The sequence below is a fragment of the Narcine bancroftii genome, chromosome 5, assembly GCF_036971445.1.
Source record: "Narcine bancroftii isolate sNarBan1 chromosome 5, sNarBan1.hap1, whole genome shotgun sequence".
NCBI classification, from domain to species: Eukaryota; Metazoa; Chordata; class Chondrichthyes; order Torpediniformes; family Narcinidae; genus Narcine; species Narcine bancroftii.
The window spans coordinates 170,877,908-170,900,302 of record NC_091473.1 but is presented as its reverse complement, the minus strand read 5'-3'; the positions used below and the strand labels follow the sequence as shown (position 1 = coordinate 170,900,302).

The window sequence follows — 22,395 nt, the reverse complement described above, 5'->3', positions numbered from 1 at the left end:
TTCAGTCCACCAATTCAAAACAGTCCTGGAGATGCTCCTACACCTCCCTCAATTATAGCTTCACTGTCTTCACTACTGGTGCTGCAGTCCTCAGTTTCTGCTTGTACGCTGGGAATAGAGGTGCAGCCAAGTGATCAGACTTGCCAAAGTGTGGGTGTGGGATGGCTCGTTCTTCACATTGGTGGTGATCAACAGTGTATCCTGGTTGTAGACTCTCAATAGAAGAAAACATCATCTCTCATTCATCCTGTCAATACTCCTCATGATCTTCTAACTTACAATGAAGTCCCTTCTTTTTGAACTTTTTTTAGATAAAAGCCTGGCCTGTTAAACTTTTCTTTAAAGATAACTTTCCCCCATTTGTCCAGTAAAACTCTTATACTAATGCGCGGTACATACGAAAATAAACTTGAAATAAACGTACTCCAAATTGCTTCCAGCACTTCAACATTCTCCCTTGCATAAGAAACCTCATGCAGGACGCAGTGTCCCTGATTAGTTCTCATACTTGCAGAACTGAAGCACAACTATCCGACTTTTATGTTCACAACCACTAAAATAACATTACATTTCCTTATCACCTGCCGTTGTTGCTTTGCCAGCCTTTTGTGAATCACATGATGACATCCAGATCACTCTGCATTTCAGGGTTTTTTAATTCTCTCTCCATTTAGATAATAAGTCACCTTTTTTAAAAAAAGAGGGATGCCCTGCCAAAATGGATAATCCAGACATTTTCCACATTATATTTCATGTGTCGAATCTTTGCAGTTTCATTTTGCTGAACGACATAAAGTTGCAGCTTTCTTATGTCCACTTCACAAGAGAACTTAGCAATCATACTTACTGTGCTTTCATCCAAATCTTTTATATAAACAATGTACAAAGCTAAGCAGGACCTTTCTGTGTGACACCATACCCGTTAGATCTTGTGAGCCAGAAAAAGACCCACTGGTGCATTTCTTTCCTGTTAGCCAGTTACTCTCTCTCCAAGATAATAGATGACCCAATGGATGATGAGATTTTATTTTCCATAATGACCTTTGATGCAGCATTTTATCAATGACATTTAAGTATCATATAAACACAGGTTCACTTTTACCCACAGAATAAATCTTGTCTTCATTGAATTCCAATAAATTAGCCAAATATCATTTTTCTTTCACATAACCCCATTGGTTTTTCCAAATATTCTTGAACTGCTCCATAATGTCTTCGTTAATTATTGACATTTTCCCTATGATAGTTGTTGAGCCAATTGGCCTGTATTTTCTGCTTTCTGTCATAATTTCTTTTTAAATAAAGGAGTTAAATTTACTATTTTCCAAACTTGTGGTATCTTTTACGAATCTGGGGGATTTTGGAAAATTAACACGATAGCAGCATCTATCTCAGTAAGATGAAGTTCATCAGGGTGCAGAGACTCGCCCGCCTACAGTTCCAACAATTTAGAAAGTACAGGTTTCCCGTTGATTGTAATGGTCTCTCCTTTCCAATTCCCAATGTACAGTTATTGCCAAGATGTTATTAGTTTCCTCTATTATGAAACCCAGTGAAAAATACCTATTTAATTGACATGACATCTCCTTGGTTTTCCATTATTCAATCCCCACTTTTCATGAATCAATCCATACTTTATTAACTTTTCCACTGCATTTCAGTTTCATAGCAATATGCAATTCATTTGACCGACTGTTGTCAATTTTTGGTCCAAATAATTATCACCTTAAATTTGACACACCATGTGTGAAACAAAATAGTGTCATGAATTAAATTCAGATTGTACTTTGTAAACAGATATTGCTCCAAGTTAAGTAGGTGGTGCCTGGATGTGGCAGAGAGAACATGATGCTTTCTAGTTGGAAAGAAAAGTGCAGCAACTGATCCTGGACTTTAAAAATCTTTTAAATGTTTGCAATATAGGTAATAGACTTTCCAGTCTCATGCCAAAAACAGAATGGCCCAGACATAAATCAGACAGATGGTCCATCAGTCAACTCACCCAGAGCACCCACAGAGTTGGCTATGCAGTTTCCGATCTGCCTGAATTCAACACCCTCCAGAGAGGATTGGTGCTATTTTGAACAGAGGAAGCAAGGAGTAAACTGTTCAACCAATCAAATTGAAGATTCATTGGACAGAAAAATATAAGGTAAAATTTAGTAAATTTATATTATTATTTACATCACTAAATCTGTAGTGAAATAATGTTGAATGATACGCAAGATGAAGTGAATGGATAAATAACAAGTACTCACTGGCAGTCAGGAGCCACTCATGCTCACCACTGGCATATTACAAGTTGTAGCATTATAACAACACGAGTAACTAGGTTTATAATTAATGAAACCAACCAAAGATATTACAGGAAGTCACTTAACAGTATGGCCTTGGAAGATGCAGTGCAAATTATTTATGAAGGCTATCAATGGAACATGGACAACACATACTTCCGATGGATGCTGTGTGACCTGCTGAGTTTCAAGTGTGTTGCACTTGACCCCAGAAACTGCAGATTTTCTTGTTTAATGATGAGAAAATAGATCTTGATGCAGCAAAACAGAGCTGAGCAGAATTAAAACCAGAGCCTGTTCAAGACGGCAACCGAACAGGAAACCTTCCCACTCTGTTCTGCTACTGAATACCAGACTGAAACATACAACCATGCTACTGCTTGTTTGCCCAACCAAAAAGGCTAAAATCAGTAAGAGGTTGTACATTCATTGCCTAATATCATGTATTATTCTGGTAACAGCCATTTTATTTTAACCTCACTATTCTGCAGCCATGTCTGGATCAAGTCAGAGTCAAAATATTAGTGATTGTGAGAAAGGGACAAAGTTGCAGAATTTGTGAGCATTTTAATGGTTAATGACACCAAATTGATGGCCTGACAAGGGAGAGGCCTCGAAATCCAAACTGCACATTTTCTGCCATTAAAATGCATTGGCAATCTTCATATTCATTTCTCTAATTGCTCTTTGTTAAAAAGTAAACAAATCAGAAAATTCTGAGGTGTTAATTCCAAACTAGCACATGAAAGCCCTTTCTCCATTACTCTCACTTCTATTTGTCAGTAACAATTGGTGTATTTCCCAAATTACTGGCTTCTCGCCTCGTTATTCTGACTTCAGAGAAAATTCTTTCAAGAGTTACAGCACAATTTATACCTGGGTAGTGTTGGCACAGAATGATGAAGCAATGGGGATGAGGGAGGAAGTGGTGTGAAATGGGGGCAGTGGAGAGTTGGGAAGAGAAAGAGGAACCTTGAAAGGATGATGTAAAACTGGTCTCAGAAGACAGCTTCCTTGTGCAAAAGGGAAGTTGCCAGGTGGATGTCTGCAAAGGCACGAGTGCCCTTCATGAATACCCACACTTTTGGGAGACCTGCACTGCAGCTAAATGCATTTTCTGGCTCCGACTCCAAAAGTTAAATCATCATCTTTCCTGGTAAAGCTGTTCCATGTCGTGCTGCTTTGCAAAAAGTGTCACATTTCTGTAGTGACAACCCGAGGGGTTTCAGAGAAAAAAAAGGGTGATTTTCACCTTAGGATTCGGAAAGAACTTTGCGTTTGCTTGACGAACCGCAGTTTTGTGTGCTTATTTTGATATTCTTAAGACATGTTTTGACTTGGAAGGGATTCAAACACTGGATGTTCAAAGTGGTTAAGTGCGTGGCTTTAAGAGAAAAGATGAACTTGAAACCCAAGTTTTAAGCTAGTATTTGGTTTTCATAATAATTGGTTTTTGGTAAGACATCAGCTTTCATTTCATGCAATTATGCTTTTTCTTTAAAAAAGACACGGCAAATACTTGTATACATTTTGTGGGTCCAGTGTTGTCGACATGCTGGAAAATATCACCCTAATCCAATAATGAAGCAGGGCCTTGTGCAAATAAATGTGGTGACATAGCTGGTTCCGAACGAGTTCTGCCCACATAACCGCTGAAGAAAACTTTGGTCAATGCTCAATTCTCATTGTGACACGATAAACATGAATTAAATTCAATTAAAAGAATACCCATTTCAAATAAAAAAATTTTTTAACAAAATGATGTACATTATTTCACATTCACTTCTCTCTTGCTCCAGTTTCTTTCCAGTGAATTCAACTGACTTGATGCTCCTGTGCCTGGCCCAGCGTGTACACAGCGTGTAAATTCCTCAGCATTCACACTGGGAAACCACATAAAATTCACCTCAGCAGCTGGGAAAGAGCAAGAGAAATGTACACAAAAAAAAGATGCAAATTGGAATGAGAAATAATTTGCAGATGCCAATTATGCAGCTGTCTTTGCTATAAAAGTTCAAAACTCCATATGACCGAGCTATACAAACACAAATTAAAGATAGACTCCATTAACAGAAAAGTTTAACGATTCAAAACTCTATAGATAAAAATCATCTAAAGACCTACCATCTTGTCAGATTGGAACAAAAGAAAACTCCAAACTGTAAATGGATGAAAAAAAAGACACAAGTAGTCCCTGACTTTCGACCGCAATTAGGACCAAAGGATCGGTTGTATCTCGGAATTTTGCCTGCACACATGGAATACCGAAGTCTTAAAGCAAACTTTTTAATCAAATGTTGATTTTGACAAATGATAAGAGGGATACAGGGCATGTAAGAGCCAAAATGTGCGTGCTTACCTTGTTAGTTGGCATCCCGGGATCCATCGGCTGGGCGTGGCCGTCTTGATCCCTGGGCGCATGTGTGGTGGACTCACGTAATGGAGTCCAGTTGGCGCACGTTGTGAGAGTTCAGGATGTGAATTCAATTTTATCAGGGTGCTCAACTCTCGTGCACGCACCAACCAAACTCCAATAGGCGAACCTACCGCACATGCTCCAACCGAAGACTCGCACATGCACACAGGAATTAAGATGGCTGCGTCCAGCCTATGGAGCCCAGGACGCTGGTTAACAAAGTAAGTAGGCACATTTTGGTTCTTACGTGCCCTGTATCCCTGTTATAGTTTGTTAAATACAGCGAAACCTGGTTAGAATGTGATTCGTTAATCCACGGGTCTGTGGACCCCAAACATTGATTTTAGGATGCCAGGCTAACAATGGCTAACAGCCACAAACTCAAAAAATTGATTCTTATAACTCATTTACAAGATGTGTATGTTAATATGTGGATTTGAAGGTCTTAAAGGTCTTATTTATAGGGTTTGAGTCACAATATTCTGTTTTCCTGCTTCCTGAATCATGACATATATGCATCTGTTCCGCGACTCGGATGTAACGTGGTATGAAATCTTCGATCCCGGCTACTGTGTTCTAACAAGGTTTTACTGTACAACATAAATTTTATATATTTTCTTTTATATATACATATATATATATATTTTTTTACATTTGGTCTTATGTGCAGTTGTTCCATAGGTCACAGGTCAGAGAGTATATGTAGTTAAGTTTAATGTAATTAATTACATAAGCCAATGTGGCAATGTTTGTCATCAATTTACAACTCTTTTAAGAGATTCCATCTGCCTCTCTCCAGTAGAAAAATTGGCAATACGACAGTTGCAAGCAGATTTTTCACTAATTCCACACCATTTCCACCAAGCACTTCAACTGTGGACTGAAACAAATTTGATCAAAACTTCCTCTCCAATTCCAGGAATATAAACCCCCCAAGTGACGGTTTTAATGAAGCACATGAATCATAATTATTGTGAGCAATTCTGGTCACTCAATTACAGGAAGAATGTGGAAGCTTTGGAAAGGGTACAGAACAGGGTTCGAGAATATGATCTACGAACAGCGTTTGGACAAACTTGATTTTTTTTTCTCTCTGGAGCAGCAATGCTGAGGTGAGATCCGAAGGAAGTTCATAAAATTATGAGAGGTATAAATGGGGCAGATAGTTAGAACCCTACTCCAAACTAAAAATGTCCAGTTAGGGGGATATGTATTTAAGGTGAGAGGGGGAAAGTTTGCAAAGAGTTGTGCAGGCAAGTGTTTTTTTACATCGAAAGTGGTGGGTGCCCAGAACGAGGTGCTGTCTTAGTGGTGGAAGCAGATTCAATTTTAGATAGTCGTGAATATGCAGGGAATGGAGGGAAATGGATCGTCTACAGGCAGGAGAGATCTAGTTCAGTTTTGCATTATGTTTGGCAAAGACCTGTAATTTCAAGCTGTGGCACAAGGTTCTCACAACTTCAATGTAAATATTGCATTTCACAGCAACATAAAAGCAGTCAGGCTGTAAATCTGTACCAATGGAAATGCTCATCTTGAAGACAGTACAGTAACTGTTGCACTGGTATAAAAAGCTTACACTGACCCCCAGAGGAAGAGAATCAAAGGAGTTGACATGATTTCCTGTAAAAACAACAATAAGAATGCGAGGGAGAATTTGAACAACTATGTTCCCCTACGTCACATTCACTACACCAAAAAACACACTTTAGTTTGGGGTCAGTTTCCTCTGCACAAGGTATTTCAGCACCAGTAAATAAAATGCGGCATCCCGTCTTTTTTATGGTTTCAGAGCATCTTTCTTCGGAGAAATTAAATAATTCAACAATAATTAACATTACAGTTACATGTTTGCTGCTGTCCATGCATTTGAAATTAAAGTTTACTTTCTCATTTCTCATTCTTGCTACCTACTTCTGCAAATTTGTGTGCAATCCACTGCTCTTTCTCAAGAGTTTGGACTCAATTAATCTGAAATCTGAGAAAGAGCTGTGGATTGCAAACAATTTTGATCCTTTGATCCTCCCTGCAATTGCAAACAAACCGACACAAACTACTTTCCAAGGCGGGAAACCCATGACTCTTGAGCTATCTTCCAAACAGAATTACTTTTTCTCGAATAAAGCATCTGAGAGACATTGGCATCAAAACAATCACAGATTACAATTCAGGATCCATGAATTTAATAACCAGTTCATTAAACAATGAGCAATATAGCAAGCCTCACAAGAATGCATATGTTGGAATTCTGAGCAAACAATGTGAAGCTCTGGGGACTCATTGGGTCTGATTGACTGACTCCCTCCACATTGTTTGCAAACAACAGAACATTTCCCAACTAAACATCCAATTAGAACTTTGATGAAAATCAAAATTGCCAGTCAAATGTTTTTGCTGAGTTCTATTTCAAAATAAAATCAACAAATAACTAATTTTATAGAAAGGTCTAAGAGACATTTTAGAGTCAAATTAAATAGATGATTGCTTATTTCACCAACAACAATACTAATAAGTTAAAAAGATCTATAATTCAACACATTACAAAACATGGTGTGGTTCAAACACCCCAGATTAATTTTGGTGATTGTGTGTCCACCTTTTCCATTTTAAAATCACATGTCAGGACCGAGGGCCTTTTAAACTGACGTGTAAAATGGGGTTAACTGAGAAACTTGCCCGGTTAGCGCCCCAGTTACGTGGAAGTTAGAAAGGGTCCGACCTGGTCAACCCTCTCGGAATCCAACCGGGTCCCCGACCTACCTTAGAGGTAGTCAAGGAACCCCGTTAAACTTATCGCGTCCACAGGCGATTTGAAAACGTAAGTGGCCAACCCGCTTATTCCAGTGGTATCAGCACTTGCGTGCGTGCGTCACTGGGCAGCCAGCATCCGAACCTCCGGTGAGTACTTGATGCGTCATTGCGGGGGGTGGGATCCCCTTTAAATCGCCAGGTTGGTGATTTAATAGGTAGATCCCCCTGCAGTAATCGCACCCGGGTCCCAGGAGGGCTACAGTTTAAAAGAGGCGAGTGAATTGTCTGTGTCCAGGCTCATAATCTCCTCCTTCCACCTGCTCTTCTCTTTCCTGCTCCTTTAACCACTCCTCCAGACCATTTTCCTCTCCCTTACTTTGAAAACACATACTTTTTTTTAGTGCACCGTTCCCAGAGGCACTGCAATACTGGGTCGATGCGTGGAGTGGACGGAGCAAGCCCCTATCCCATACATACTTGATCTCCAACTTTCGCTTCCAGTCAAGTGCCTCTTCAGTGGTTTTTGTGCAACCCCTTCTCCTGAGGAAGTTCAAGTTATGTCTTGGGGTTGTTAGATGCACACAAAACTGCCTGTCATGTCAAATGCAGGAAACACAGCACAAGGTGAATTTAACCGAAAAAGAAAACAGAAGCCAATAAGATGACACAACAAGAGGACATTATCCTCCTCTCATTGGAGACCAGCACCTCCAGGTTCCCAAACATTTTCTTTCACCAGTTATCTTGAGCCTCCCCTTCATGGACTGCTCCGACAGCACAAAAGGGCACGATTGCAATTCACTTTTTTGTACTAGGATTATTGCGAATATTTATTATCTATTATGTATTTATTTGATATTTTAATTTAATTCAATTGGTGCACTATTTATAGCTTTTCTTTACAAGTACCTGTTCAGCTGCAGGTAATACTCACTGTCATTCTCCATCTTGCAAGAAACAAAGCGTAGGAGTTAGCACAAGGAAAGGAGTTTGTACGTTCTCCCTGTGTCTATGTGGGCTTTCCCCCGAGGGCTCTGGTTTCCTCCAACCCTTCAAAATGTGCCGGGGGTGTCAGCGAAATGGGTGTAAATTAGGTGGCACGGACACGTGGGCTGAAATGGCCCGTTACCATGCTGGATGTCTGAATTTTAAAAATTAAATTATGGTATGCCGATGAGCAAATTATGGCAGTTTCTGTTCCTTCGCATAGCTTGGATCAGAAGGTCATCATAATAATGGATTCATAATCACTTCTTTCTTTAGAATAAGATCTTCAGCCTTTCATGACTTTGTGCTCATTATATGCAAGAATGTAATCTGAATAACTTTAATTTTCACTTACCATAAAAGGGCTGGAGCAGTCTCCTCCAGGGTTAGATTCAGCACAAGTTGCACCTGCGACCTTTAAGACCAAACATTTTAACAAACACATTCTCAATCATTTGAAAATTGCACAACTAAAATGAGTCTGTAAAATATTTCATATATAGAAACTTTCCAAGGCACAGGATAATAAAGAATGTGCTTCCAAGTAATTTTGGACAAGTGGCGGGGGTGGGGGGGGGAGGGGGGGAATTGATGCTCACCGTGAACTTGCCTTGCAGTATTTTGAAGAATTAAAGACTTGTAGTTTACTCAGTATTGTTAAAGGCATTTTTATTTTTAAATTGCACACATAAATTTATCATAACTTCATGGGAAACAGAATTGGGTCTGCCATGGAAGTACATTGGCCCAGAAGGGCTTAGATCAAGGGGATAAAAGATAGAACATCAAGATGAAACGTGGAGGAAATCAAATGAAGAACAGGGAAACTTTTTATTATTAAAATGCTGAATTCTGAATGTAGAGAATTTCTTTGTTGGGAACCCATTTTGAGTGAGGAGAAAGATGTTGATAACACAGGCATAAAATACTGATGGGAAGGAATTGATTAATACACATTTTTTCATCCCACTATTTCTTTTAATTCACATTTATGTTTGAGTATACAATTCATCATTGAAAATTTTCACACCAAAATATGTCTCCAATATCCACAATTTTAGATGCATGTTCTGCATTGACAAACTCATTGGAGTCGTGTTGATTTCAAAATGAACATACAATCACCACCATCTCCCAGTCTTCCATTTAAGTTGCCCTAAATTACTTGTCATTGATCTAACTCTATCTTAGGCAGCCAAACATAGAATCCTCAAAAACCTCTTGTACTTACAGGGGAATCTGGAGGATTTTCCTCATCCCTTGAAAAAGAACTATTGAAAGCCTTGTTGAAAGTCTCACTGTTTTGCTTGTGCTTTTCAATTGTAGCTTGGATAACCTATTTAAAAAATGACAGTGCTTTTATGATCGTTAACAATTCATTCTGAAATCAAAAGAAATACAAAGTAAAAACAAAATCTTTTGCTATTCATCCTGTACCTGAAACCAATCTTTCCTTTCTTCCTCAGTCCTGAAAAATTAACATTTTTGTAAATTAATTACACTGACAAGTCATGCCCTTTTTGTTCAAATCATGGCTTTCAACATGCATTAAAAACCTTAATTTCATATATTTCACATCAAACGCACATTTGTTTGAAAAACAAACAGGAAATTTAACCAGAATAAACATAATGATAGTTTTAAAAATGTTCATGTACCTTGCTTGAAGTTCAAGAGATCGCTGCTTTCCTATTATTGTAAATGTATGAGTTACATTCGATTTCATAATTTCTTGGACCTGAAAAAGAGTTTCAGTTATTCCAAACATCCTAACAACAAATGTTCTGTGAAATATTTTGGAAAAATAAATGATATCACAAACCTGCATTCCAGCAATATCAATCCTTTCCCTCACACTGAATTTCTGTCCCATCAGTCGAAGCTTTGGCACGCAGTAAAGAACCATATTGTTGAACTAAATGGAAAAATAGTTAATTTAAAACTGTGTCCATCTCCTTTAATCTATTTATATTGCACAGACTATTGAGGTCTCAAGATGGCAACTAATAATTTACAATATTAATACAAAACAACTTTAATTTCCATTTCAGTAATAGGTATAATAGATGGGACTTAGGAAAAGTTCAATAAATCATTGAAGCAGTCTTGGTATCAAGCTGTTTAACTTGTAAATTAATCTATAAAGCCATTAAAAAAATCCAATATATTACAAAACAATAAGTTGTGCCATTGTAGTTGTGTTAACTGTGCTGCAGAGTTGAAGGTGAGTTGAACCAACTGATTTACTGATTCAAAGGCTGCACACCTAAGAACCCTCTCCCAGCAGTTGCCGTGACCTGCGGGACGGAACTGACGTCAGCCGCTAGGCTGTGGGCTTTCCCTGCCCCTGGAGCTCTCCCAGTCAGATCTGCTGTGGACTTGCCCGTGATTCTGTGAGCATAGGCAAGCCGCCACATGACCCCACCCTCAGAACCAACATTAGGAGGTGTGGAGTCCATGGTCAACACCTCTTTAGTCCATTTGGGTGGCTGACCTCGTTGGCGTAGGAGTGCCACAGTCACAGGGAGTACCAGGTCTAGGGGGTGCGCCGGCTTGAGGCAGTCAATGGTGAAGGTCTCCTCATGGCTGCTCACATCGCGGATGCGCGTGGTTCCATTCCGATGCATCACCTAGTATAGGCCCTTGTACGGCTGCTGTAGTGGAGTCCGATGCATTCCGCTGCGAATAAAAACATAGTAGCAGTCCCGAAGCTCTTTGGGGACAAAGGAAGGTGTCGGGCCATGGCATGAGGTTGGGACAGGAGCTTGTATTCCTACCTTATCTTGGAGTCTTGTGAACACTGCTGCGGTGTCTCCACAGTGCCTAGGGCCACTGGCACAAACTCGCCTGGAACTGTCAGTGGGGCACCTTATACCATATTCTGCCGATGACATGGCTAAGTCTTCTTTGGGAACTGTGTGGATGCCAAGAAGCTCCCATGGGAGCTCGTCCACCCAATCCAGGCCTCAGAGGCTTGAGGGCTGCCTTCAGGTGCCAGTGTAAATGCTTTACAAGGCCATTGGACTGCAGATGGTAGGCCCAAGTGGCTGTACCTGCACCGACTATAGGCTGGACGTGAACTGTGACCCTCTGTCTAAGGTGATGTTGGCAGGCACACCGAAATGTGCAACCCAGCTTATAATGAGGGGTCTGGCGCAGGACTCTGTGGACATGTCAGCAAGCGGTACGGCTTCTGCCCACCTGGTGATCCTGTCAACTATGGTTAACAGGTACCTTGCCCCTCGAGAGTCTGGCAGCAGACCGTCGATGTTCACGTGGTCATGCTCAAACCTCCTGTGCATCGGCTGGAAAGTTGAAGGAGGGCCTTCACGTGCCTCTGAGCTTTGGAGGTCTGGCACTACTTGCGTGCTTGCGTAGGCCATGCCAAACAAATCTATCCACCACCAGTCGGACGGTTGCCTGAATGGACAGATGGGCCAAACCATGTAGTGCATCGAAAATGTGACGCCTCCAAGTGGCTGGAATGATAGGCTGGGGTTGGCTGGTGGACACATCACAGAGGAGCTTGCTGCCTGTTGGACCGATGGGGATGTCCTCAAGTTGCAGGCTCGAGAATATGGTGCGGTAGGCCGGCACTTCTTCAACCAGCTTCTGTGCCTCGGTGAGCACCACGTAGTCCAACCCTGTGGACGGAAAATGCACCGGGTGGATGGAGGTGTGCGAGAGAGTGTGTCGGTCACAGCGTTGTTTTTCCCGGAGATGTGTTTGACGGTGGATGTATACTCCGAGATGTATGACAGTTGGTGTTGCTGCCGTGCCGACACTTTGGCTAATGCGAAGGTGAGAGGTTCGTGGTCTGTGAAGACCGTGAACTCCTGCCCCTCCAAGGAATACCGAAAGTGCTGGATTGTGAGGTAGAGAGCTTGCAGCTTCCTGTCGAAGGCACTGTATTTCAGCTCCGGGGGACGCAGGTGTCGGCTGAAGAATGTGAGTGGTTTCTACTGGCCCTCAATTAGTTGTTATGCACGCCGCCATCTGCTGAGTTGAAGTCGTCAATCATGAGTGCTTGGGCACATCCACCCACAGGTACACCAGGAGGGTGGAATTTGCAAGGGAGTCCTTGGCCTGCTAGAAAGCCGCCGCTGGCTCCGTGTCCTAGTGATTTCCTTTGCCTTGCCAGATATCAGGCCGAACAGGATTTGCATGATTCAGGCCGCTGATGGTAGGAATAGGTGATAAAAGTTGATCATGCCCACAAACTCCTGTCGGCCCTTGACTGTACTGGGCCTGGTAAATTGGTGTATGGCTTTGACTTTCATTGGCAAGGGAACCGCTCCATGCTAGTCAATGCAGTGCCCAAGGAAATCAATGGTCCACAGCCCAAACTGGCACTTCACAGGGTTGATGGCCCCATCAATTCACTCAGGCAGTGGCAGAGTTGGTGCAGGTGTGTCAAATGTTCTTGGTGCAAGCAGCTGGTGATCAGGATATCATCTAAGTACATGAAGACAAAATGCAATCCGTGCCCCACCGAGTCCATGAGCCACTGGAATGGCTGTGCCGCATTCTTGAGTCCGAAATGCATCCATAGGAACTCGAATAGGCTGAACTGGGTGATAAGGGCCTTCTTGTGGACATCGCTGAGGTTGACAGTGTTACGAGTCCAGGGATCCAAAAAACCCAGCAGCATTAGAAATGCACCATGACAAAGGGTTACTTAAACAAAAGTTGCTTTTAATTATTTTTGAACATGAAAACGGAATCAAACTTTAACTTATCTCTATTGACTCACTTAACCTACTTAACCCCCTTCTAATTCTCAGCGCATGTGTGTGAAATTTGTGTATAAGTTCAGCAAAGTTTTTTGGTTCACAGTCCAATCCCAATGGTTGCAGGCAATTCTTGTACTGTGCACAGAAGTTAGCATTAATAAAGTTCACTAGGCTTTGGTGCTTAACAGGTAGATGGTTACCACTCAGGACGGTTCTTGTTGGTTTTCAGAGAGAGAGTTTTTCTTGTTCCAGGACATCCACAACTGATTCCTTTTTAATCAGCCACTCTAGTGTCTTGCTGTGAAAATGCCCCCTTCAGGGTTCTCCAGATGATAACCTCTTTCTTTCAGGTTACCACAGAGTTCCTTTCTGTTTCTCCTATTCCAAGGGAAACACCGGACAGCCAGTCCTCTCCTTTGGCCAGGCCATCTTCCAAAGCTAGCCAGCTTGTCCCTCTGGAACTGACATCTGTGTCTTTCCTCTCTTTCACTCCTTCCTCTCTGAGAGCAAAGCTGGCTTTTTCCTCAGTTTTCTGCCTGCAAAGATCACATGACCTTCCAGACAGTAAATGCTCTTTTCCAGACAAAGCTGCTACTGCCTGTTGATACATTTGTTGCCTTTTGCAAATAACGGTCCATTATGAGACTCTGAGTATTCTTTCAAAAGCTCCTGCAAAAATTCTGTTTTAAAGTGTTTGTGTGTGACCTGCTCTCACAAACCTTTCCCAATTTATCTCCCAAACACCTCTATATACTCTGTCACAACAGGAATCTGGTGAATCCCACGGACCAGGTCATCCTTGGAGAAGATGCGTGCCCCATGCAAAATGGCCATAAAGTATGAATGTGGGGCACTGGGTAGCGGTCTGCCATGGTAGTGTTGTTGAGCCTTCTGTAGTCACCACATGACTTCCATCTTCCAGCTGACTTGGGCACCATATGCAGTGGAGAGGCCCACGGGTTGTCTGAGTGCCGGACGATCCCCATTGCCTCCATTTCACTGAACAATTCCTTGGCGAGGTGGATTTTGTTGGGCAGGAACCTGCATGTCTGGTCGTGTAGCGGTGGTCCTTGAGTGGGAATGTGGTGCTATACACCATGCTTAGCGGCGTCTGTGGAGAATTGCAGTGTAATAATGGTCAGGAACTCCACTAAAACTCTGCCAAATTTGTTGCCTGACAAGGTGACAGAGTCCAGGTGTGGGATCGGTAACTTGGCTTCGTCGAGAGAGAAGGTCTGGAAGGACTTGGCATTCACTAGGTGCTGTCCCTTGAGGTCCACTAGGAGTCAGTGTCCCCAGAGGAAATCTACACCCAATAAAGGCTGTGAACGACCAGATGAAATGGCTGGAACTGAACTGTAGTGGGATGGTTTGCATGTCACATGTGCGAATACTGCTGTTGGTGGCAGTGGTGAGCACCACTCCTGACTTCCTGGGGCAGGTATTATGGCTCAACGTGGGCAAAATACTAACCTCAGCCCCTGCGTCTACGAGGAACTTTCACCTGGAGTGTTGGTCCCATTGTAAAGGAGGCTATCATGGTGGCCAGCCGCCATCACCATTAGTGAGGGCTAGCCCCGGCATTTCCCGGAACAGAATAGTGGGTTCCTGAACCCCAATTTTGGTGGTAAAAACAAGCAACAGTCTGACCCAGGATTGCTCCCCGCTGCGGGCATCACTGGGTTTGTTGGTGGCATGGGGAAGGCCCTGGTCGATGGAGGCCCCGCCATGCTGCTTGATGTGCCACAGGATATCTGTGCAGGCCGCAACTTTGCCTGGGTCACTGACCTCGTCGTCAGCGATGAGGGGGCAGATATCTTCTGGCATCTGCTCAAGAAAGACTTGTATGAACAGTAAACATGACTTATGGCTGTCTGCTAGTGCCAGCATCTCATTCATTAAGGCTGATGGCACGCGGTCGCCCAGGCCGTCCATGTGGAGTAACCGCACTGTGCGTTCCCGGCGGGAGAGGTCAAAAGTGAGGATCATGAGCACATTGATTGTTTCATACCTGTCCACAACCAGTGGCTGGGGTAGGAAGTCTATGATTCGGCCTGCTGTTTCCTGGTTGAGTGAAATTGCGACGACTGAGACAATTTGCCTGACTTGGAATTGGGTTTCCTCCTGTTCAAACCAGACCTGCAGTGGAGGTCTAGAAAGTTGGTAGTTTCAGTGAAACTGTATTCTGCGGGCTTGGGTCGGTCATCGTTGGGTCCAAATGCTGTTTGGAGGGTCAGGGCCAAATGAAATTTCATGTAATAGGACACTGTTTTATTACTACGATAATAAATTGAATCATGAATGGTTTATTTCCCCCCCCGCCCCACTCCCATCTTTCCCAAACCCTAATACCACAAGAAGATTATATAAATTAAACAAACACAAAAGATAAATTACTGTAAAGTCATAGACCCTAAAAGGAACTTAAGAAAAACCCAAATAAATAAAAACCATAAGGAACAAAATACACGTTATCTGTGTCACAACCCCCTTCGTTTTTCTCAATCATTCCACTACTGGCATGGATTGTTGCCTTTCCTTTATTCAGAAGGATGTCCATCATGTTCCCCAGAAGGTACAATTCCAGATCCCTGTGGAAAATCCACTTTAGTAATTTTTTTCAGAATGTCCCCATATCCTCCCAGAAGGATCTCACCTTTGTATACAGCCACGCTGAATGGAGAAAGGTTCCAATCTCCACACCATGCCTAAAGCATATTTCTGAGATTTTTGATTTAGATTTATGTGATTTTTGTGATGTGAGGTATAGTTGATGCAGGAAATTGTATTGCACCAGTCTGTACCTGGCATTAATGACTGCTATCTTGCTGTCCTGACCTAGGTCTGACCAGCACCACTCGTGGATTGTCGTGGAAATCCGTCTCCCACCTTTCCCTTGATTTGTGTAAGCTCGGCTTCAGGCCCTCACTTTGGAGTAGGAAATACATCATAGTGATAAACTTACATGCATTCCCCCTTCAAATTAGTGTCTACATGTCACTACACACAGGCAGGGCCATAGACAGCCCCAAGTCATCCCTTAAGAAAGATCTAAGCTGAAGATAGCAGAAGAAAGTTTTATTCAGCAAATCATATTTATTTCTCAGCTGTTCGAATGACCTGAGCTGCCCCTGTTCATAACAATCCTTGATACACCTGATCCCCTTCCGGCACCAGGTATCCAGGGTCTTATTATTCAAGGTCATAGGTATTCATTTGTTCTGGGACAAGGGGTTTTTGGAGATAACCCGAACTTGAGCCCGATTCAATAGTCTGGACAATTCTTCCCTCATACTGGGTACAATACTTGTTCTCAAAGAGTAGGATTTTATTTGATTCAGCTTAACTGACCAGAACTATTTTACATTCTCATACATTTCTGGGTTAATGCCCCATTCTTTTTCAGTTATACACTGATTAGTTTCCTGTAACAAAAATATAAGTAAGAAGTTACAAAAGGAAACTTCATTTTACGACTTTCCCCAAATGCGTTTATGCTGTTTGGTTATAATAAATCAACAACAGTGAGAACTGGAGTATAACAAAATGTTTCCCCAGAGTAGAAAATGGATGACTATCAGTTTCAGGGAGGGGAAATTAAGGTTGTCCCAAAATATTGAATCTTGTACTTAAGTAGCAAGGCAGAAAGACATCAATATGACATCTCTAGTGGTGTGGAATAACAAAAATAATGGTAACTCAGAACTTCATTAACTTATTTATGAAGGAATAAATATTAACTGCTAATCCATAGGGTGGGAGTTGGGAAGATGACCTTTTTAAAATCTTATGATGAGATTCAGTTGGCTTACCAGAAACAGGTATCGATCTTGAGCTGAACCATTCTTCGCTGATAGCTTCTGGATGTGACCCTCTTTTATAAGTTCATTCGCTGGATTGACAATATCTGCTTCACCACCAAGCCTTTCATATACTTCCAGTAGTTTATTCATTTTTTCCTGCAGATTAAAAATTGTTTAATATCTTGGCAGTGGCTGAAATAATATGTTTATGACATTATCATTTTTGATCAATGAGATGACACAGTTTTTTAACATTAATTCCATAAGTTACTTCAGTGCATGGGCACTTTGCTTCATATTTGAACAGCACATGAATGCCAAAAACTGGGCATGGAAAGTGGTGCTATTTTCACACCACATATCATTTCTGCAAATTTTATTTGCAATGATTATAAAATTATTAAAAATGACAAATATCCTATGGATTATTTCAAAGTTATGGAGCTCTAACTCTCAGAAGATGCTTACTGAAATCTCCAAAGACAAAAAAAAATGTTTTGCGCCAATTGTATTTGAAGTTGAAGGCTTGATTTTTTTTCCTAATTATTTTCCGTTCTGCACCAGCCCTGAAGGACAAATCCTTTTAAGGCTTTTCTCACCCAAATTTCCAGATTCTTCGATCTGGGCCAGAACTGGCAGTGACATTGCCAGATCACAAGTGATTACACCCACAGTGCGAGGAAGCTAGGCACTCAGTAAATGCTAAAATCCCAGAGGTGCTGACCAAGTACCACAAGCACACGAATACTGAACTCCTCATTGAGTACAATGGTCGTACATATGCGTGTTGAATTCTCCATCAATATGTGCTAACTTTCACTTGGTTAGACTTGCCCAATCCACCAAAGGCAATGAGAATCCAAGGTCACATTTGGTTTTAAATTAAGACTGGTTTAATGAATGAATGAGAGTTTATTGACATTTACACAAGTGGAATTCTTGCTTGCTGCAACTGCAAAGGTATGTAAAATACACCAATAATATCTATAATTTAATTATGACAGAAGAAAAAAATAATAAATAAAGGGAGAAATAAATGTTCACAGTTGCAGTTAGTGCAATAAAATTATAATATTATTGTTCAAAGGGATATCAAGTGTATTATATTTTTAACAATTTAAATTCTTTTAATTGTTTTAAGTTTCATTGTACCTGATGTTCAAGAGTGTTTATACTTGACAATTTTGATCACCATTTCTGGATTTATCAAAACAGCTGTGGACGAGTGTCTCCCCACCAAATCATTCAGGGTCTTACCCAACCAGAAGCCCTGGATGAACAATGAAATCCAGAACTTGCTGAGAGCCAGATCACAGGCAATCAAGACTGGAGATCCCAGATCAGTGCAACAGGAGTAGGTATGACCTGGAGATCCCAGATCAGTGCAGCAGGAGTAGGTATGACCTGGAGATCCCAGATCAGGACAGCAGGAGTAGGTATGACCTGGAGATCCCAGATCAGTGCAGCAGGAGTAGGTATGACCTGGAGATCCCAGATCAGGACAGCAGGAGTAGGTATGACCTGGAGATCCCAGATCAGGACAGCAGGAGTAGATATGACCTGGAGATCCCAGATCCGTGCAACAGGAGTAGGTATGACCTGGAGATCCCAGATCAGTGCAGCAGGAGTAGGTATGACCTGCAGAAAGCTATCTCTCAAGCAAAGTGGAGATTCCGGATGAAAATGGAAACTTCAAGGGACACCTGACAGCTGTGACAGGGCCTAAATGTCATAACCTGTTACAAAACCAAATCAGGTGAAGTAGCAGATGGCAAAGCTTCTATCCTGGAGGAACCCGATGCCTTCTACACCCGATTTGATGACAGTAGCCGTGAAGGACCACCCGTCCGCACCCCCACTTCCTATAATGATCCTATCCAGTCCGTTTCTGAGGATGACAAGTGTGCTGCCTTCAGGAGAGTGAATCCGAGGAAAGCATCAGCCTGGATGAAGTCCCTAGCCAAGTATTAAAAATCTGAGCTGACCAACTTACCAATGTATTCATGAATATCTTCAATATCTCACTCCAGCAGGGTGTAGTACTCACCTGTTACAAACAAGTGTTAATCTTACCAGTGCCCAAGAAGAGGGCAGTAACCTGCCTTAATGACTATCGACCAGTAGCACTTACACCAACAGTGATGAAGTGTTTTGAAAGGCTGGTGATAAAGCACATCAGCTCCTGTATGAGCAGTGACATGGATACATTCCAGTTTGCCTATTATAGGGACAGGTCTACAGTGGATGCCACTGGTCCTACACAAAGTCCTGGAACACTTGGACAGCAAAGATGCATACATCAGGATGTTCTTTATTGATTATAGTTCAGCATTTAACACCATCATCCCTTCAAACTGATCACCGATCTCCAAGTCCTGGGAATTAACATCCCATTGTGTAATTGGATCCTGGATTTCCTCACTTCCAGACCACAATCCGTGAAAATTGGTAAGAACTTCTCATCCATAATCTCCATCAGTACCAGAGCATCACAGGGCTGTGTTCTTAGCCCCCTGCTCTACTCACTTTACACCTACGACTGTATGGCTCGGAATGACAATAACTCCATCTATAAATTTGCTGACGATACCACGGTAGTGGGTTGTATAAATGAAGGGGATGAGACAGCAGACAGGATGGACTTTGAAAACTTGGCTGAATGGTGCACCAACAACAACCATGTACTCAATGTCACCAAAACTAAGGAACTGATTTTTGACTTCAGTAAAGAAAAGCCAGAGGTATACAATCCAGTGATCATTGTGGGATCAGAGGTGGAGACGGTAAGTTACTATCTCGGAGGATCTTTCCTGGACCCAACACTCTAATGGCATCATGAAGAAAGCACGTCAGCGTCTCTACTTCCTCAGGAGTTTGAGGAGGTTTGGTATGACACCAGAAACCCTGCAAATTTCTACAGAGAAGTGGTGGAAAGTGTGCTGACTAGCTGCATCATGGACTGGTATGGGGACATCAATACTCCGGAGTGTTAAGCCCTCCATAAGGTAGTGGATACAGCCCAGGACATCACAGGCAAAATCCTTCCAACTATCGAGAACATCTACAAAGAATCCTGCCGTCGTAAAGCAGAAGCAATTATCAAGGATCCACACCAACCAGCACATGCTCTGTTCTCTCTGCTGCCACAGGAAAGAGGTAAAGGCTCCACAAAACTCACACCACCAGGTTCAGGAACAGCTGCTACCCCTCCATCATCAGGTTCCTCAACAACAAACTCAATTAAGGACTGTACTTGTGCACTTTATTGATTTTTGTTTTTATTCTCTCTATATTACACAGTCAGTTTGTTTAAATTTACTATCTGTTTACAGTTCTTTATTTATTTACATGTAAACGCTGTGTACCAATTGATGGTAATTCTGCCCCCACGCAGGAAAAAGAATCTCAGCGTTACATGTGAAATCGTGTATGTACTCTGACAATAAATCTTAATTCTGGAGGTGGGGGCTTTCAGATAATTTGTCAACGGGACTTATTCTGACCTGCTGATCACTACCTGCTATCGAGCAGGACTTTCCGACCTTGGATCAGGATTCCATTAAAGTCTGCAGCTAGTGCCCTTGACTGCAACAAGTATGGGTAACAGCAATTTTGGCCTTAAACTTCAATAATTAGCAGATTTAAAATGATCTCATCCTTATCTATGGGAATAAAGATTAATAATCAGCAATGTGTTGGGTGGGTAGAGAGCCTATTTCTAGGCTGAATTGCTACCCAGTATTCTCCCCCAGAGGATTATTCAAGATTCTTTTATTGTCATGTCACAAAACAGAAAATATAATGTTACACAAAATTTCCTTTGGTCTACTGTAAGGCAGACAAAGAATTCAGCAGAAATTGCCCAGCGCCCCTTACAGACAGAAAAAGAGGCGCAAAGAGAGTCCCCCATAGGACTTGTGTTGTTATCTGGTCACAGGACCCATGAAGAGATAACGACACAATATGCAAAACACGAGCAGCAGCTAAATATTAGTTCCAATGAACAGCCCTTCAACATGGTGCTGAGCTCATAACCCTCAAGGAAGCAGAAGTTTGCAGTGGCTTTGTGCATTGGCGTATTATTTGCAATATCCTGGGTTAAATAATAATAATCTGATATTAGCTTATAATCTCTTTCCTGGTTTAAAAATGCCCTGGCGTGAGAAACAGGTGCCAAAAACCAACTGAAAATGCTTTCATCGGGCATAAAATGTACTTTGGGATGCTTCTTGATGTTTAAGATGGTTTGACATATTCACGACTTTTAATTGTTTTAATTTTGGTCTTTCTGTTATACCTTGCAGTGAGGCCATAGCAGCAACTGAATGAGGAAAAAAAAACTCCATTTAATAACAATTTTATTTTATTCCAGTAGCAGCAGATTCAAGACAATCCAGACCTTACTGTCAAAAAGAGTTCTGTGGAAGCAGCTTGAGGAGCTCTTTTCTCCTTCTTGATTTCCCATCTCAACTGGGTACAAATCTGTTGCTCACATTGTTGTAAATGTGTCTCATGAAAACGGTCAGTTCATCAACACCTCGAATCACACAACGATGCACTCTGCCCACTCTGGCAGTGCCCCATGCATGTCACATGGATCAACATCCTTCAGAAGGCATTTTAAGTTTGCCACCTCACTTGAATCTAATATCACATAGCATTGGGTAGTAAATGAACACAAATTCCCCCAATGTTATTTCATCAATATCCATACAAGTCAGCCCACCCAGCAAAACATTCCGCGGTGACTAGCCAGGCCTACTCCATCAGAACCTCTCCAACCAGAGAGGACCAGCATAGAAGACTCACAGGAACATCACCATCCACAAAGTTGCATACCAGAAATGACTTGAAAATAGATCACGGGGAGGGCCAGGCACAAACAGCAAAATGCATTGCAATAATCCAATCCAATTAGCCCATCAATCTCTACCTGCCCCTCTCGTGGCAGAGTCTGCAGGTCCCAGAGATGGCTCACTCATCACCCCAGAACAACAGGATTCCCAACCCCCAGTGGGGCTGTCTGCACTTCAAAAGTACTTCTTGTCGATATAAAATGTTTTGAGATGTTCTGAATGGATTATCCTATGCACAGGCTTGATCTGCACCAGGTCCTGTTTCTTATCTCGAATCCTAATGGGGACTGTAGATCCTATTTCATGATCTTCACCTTTTCTTACCTTGAATTATTTCTCACAAAAGAGGAATAAAATGGAAAAATAACCATTGTGAATTCTGTACTGCAGGAATCAGGAAATACAACTACTAATGAATTAAAAGCTTTTTCAATGACTTTCACAGTAATCATATAACCATATACAGCACAGAACAGGCCAGTTTGGCCCTACTAGTCCATGCCGGAACAAATCCCCACCCTCCTAGTCCCACTGACCAGCACCTGGTCCATACCC

General features: G+C 41.9%; 1 protein-coding gene across 5 annotated transcripts in view; it reads right to left on the bottom strand.

Moving 5' to 3' along the window:
- The window catches only part of LOC138764181 (FYVE, RhoGEF and PH domain-containing protein 3-like), a 243,352-nt gene that overhangs the window by 31,078 nt on the left and 189,879 nt on the right, over positions 1–22,395 (bottom strand). For 4 of the 5 annotated variants that reach the window (XM_069939738.1, XM_069939740.1, XM_069939739.1 and 1 more), the window contains 6 exons: positions 16,994–17,140; positions 10,271–10,363; positions 10,107–10,186; positions 9,886–9,916; positions 9,680–9,784; positions 8,804–8,863 (listed from right to left, as the gene is read on the bottom strand). In XM_069939738.1, the coding sequence (XP_069795839.1) occupies positions 8,804–8,863; positions 9,680–9,784; positions 9,886–9,916; positions 10,107–10,186; positions 10,271–10,363; positions 16,994–17,140 (516 nt within the window). Of the gene's footprint in view, positions 1–5,366; positions 5,591–8,803; positions 8,864–9,679; positions 9,785–9,885; positions 9,917–10,106; positions 10,187–10,270; positions 10,364–16,993; positions 17,141–22,395 lie in introns of those variants that run through there. The other variant, XM_069939742.1, reaches the window with a different exon arrangement.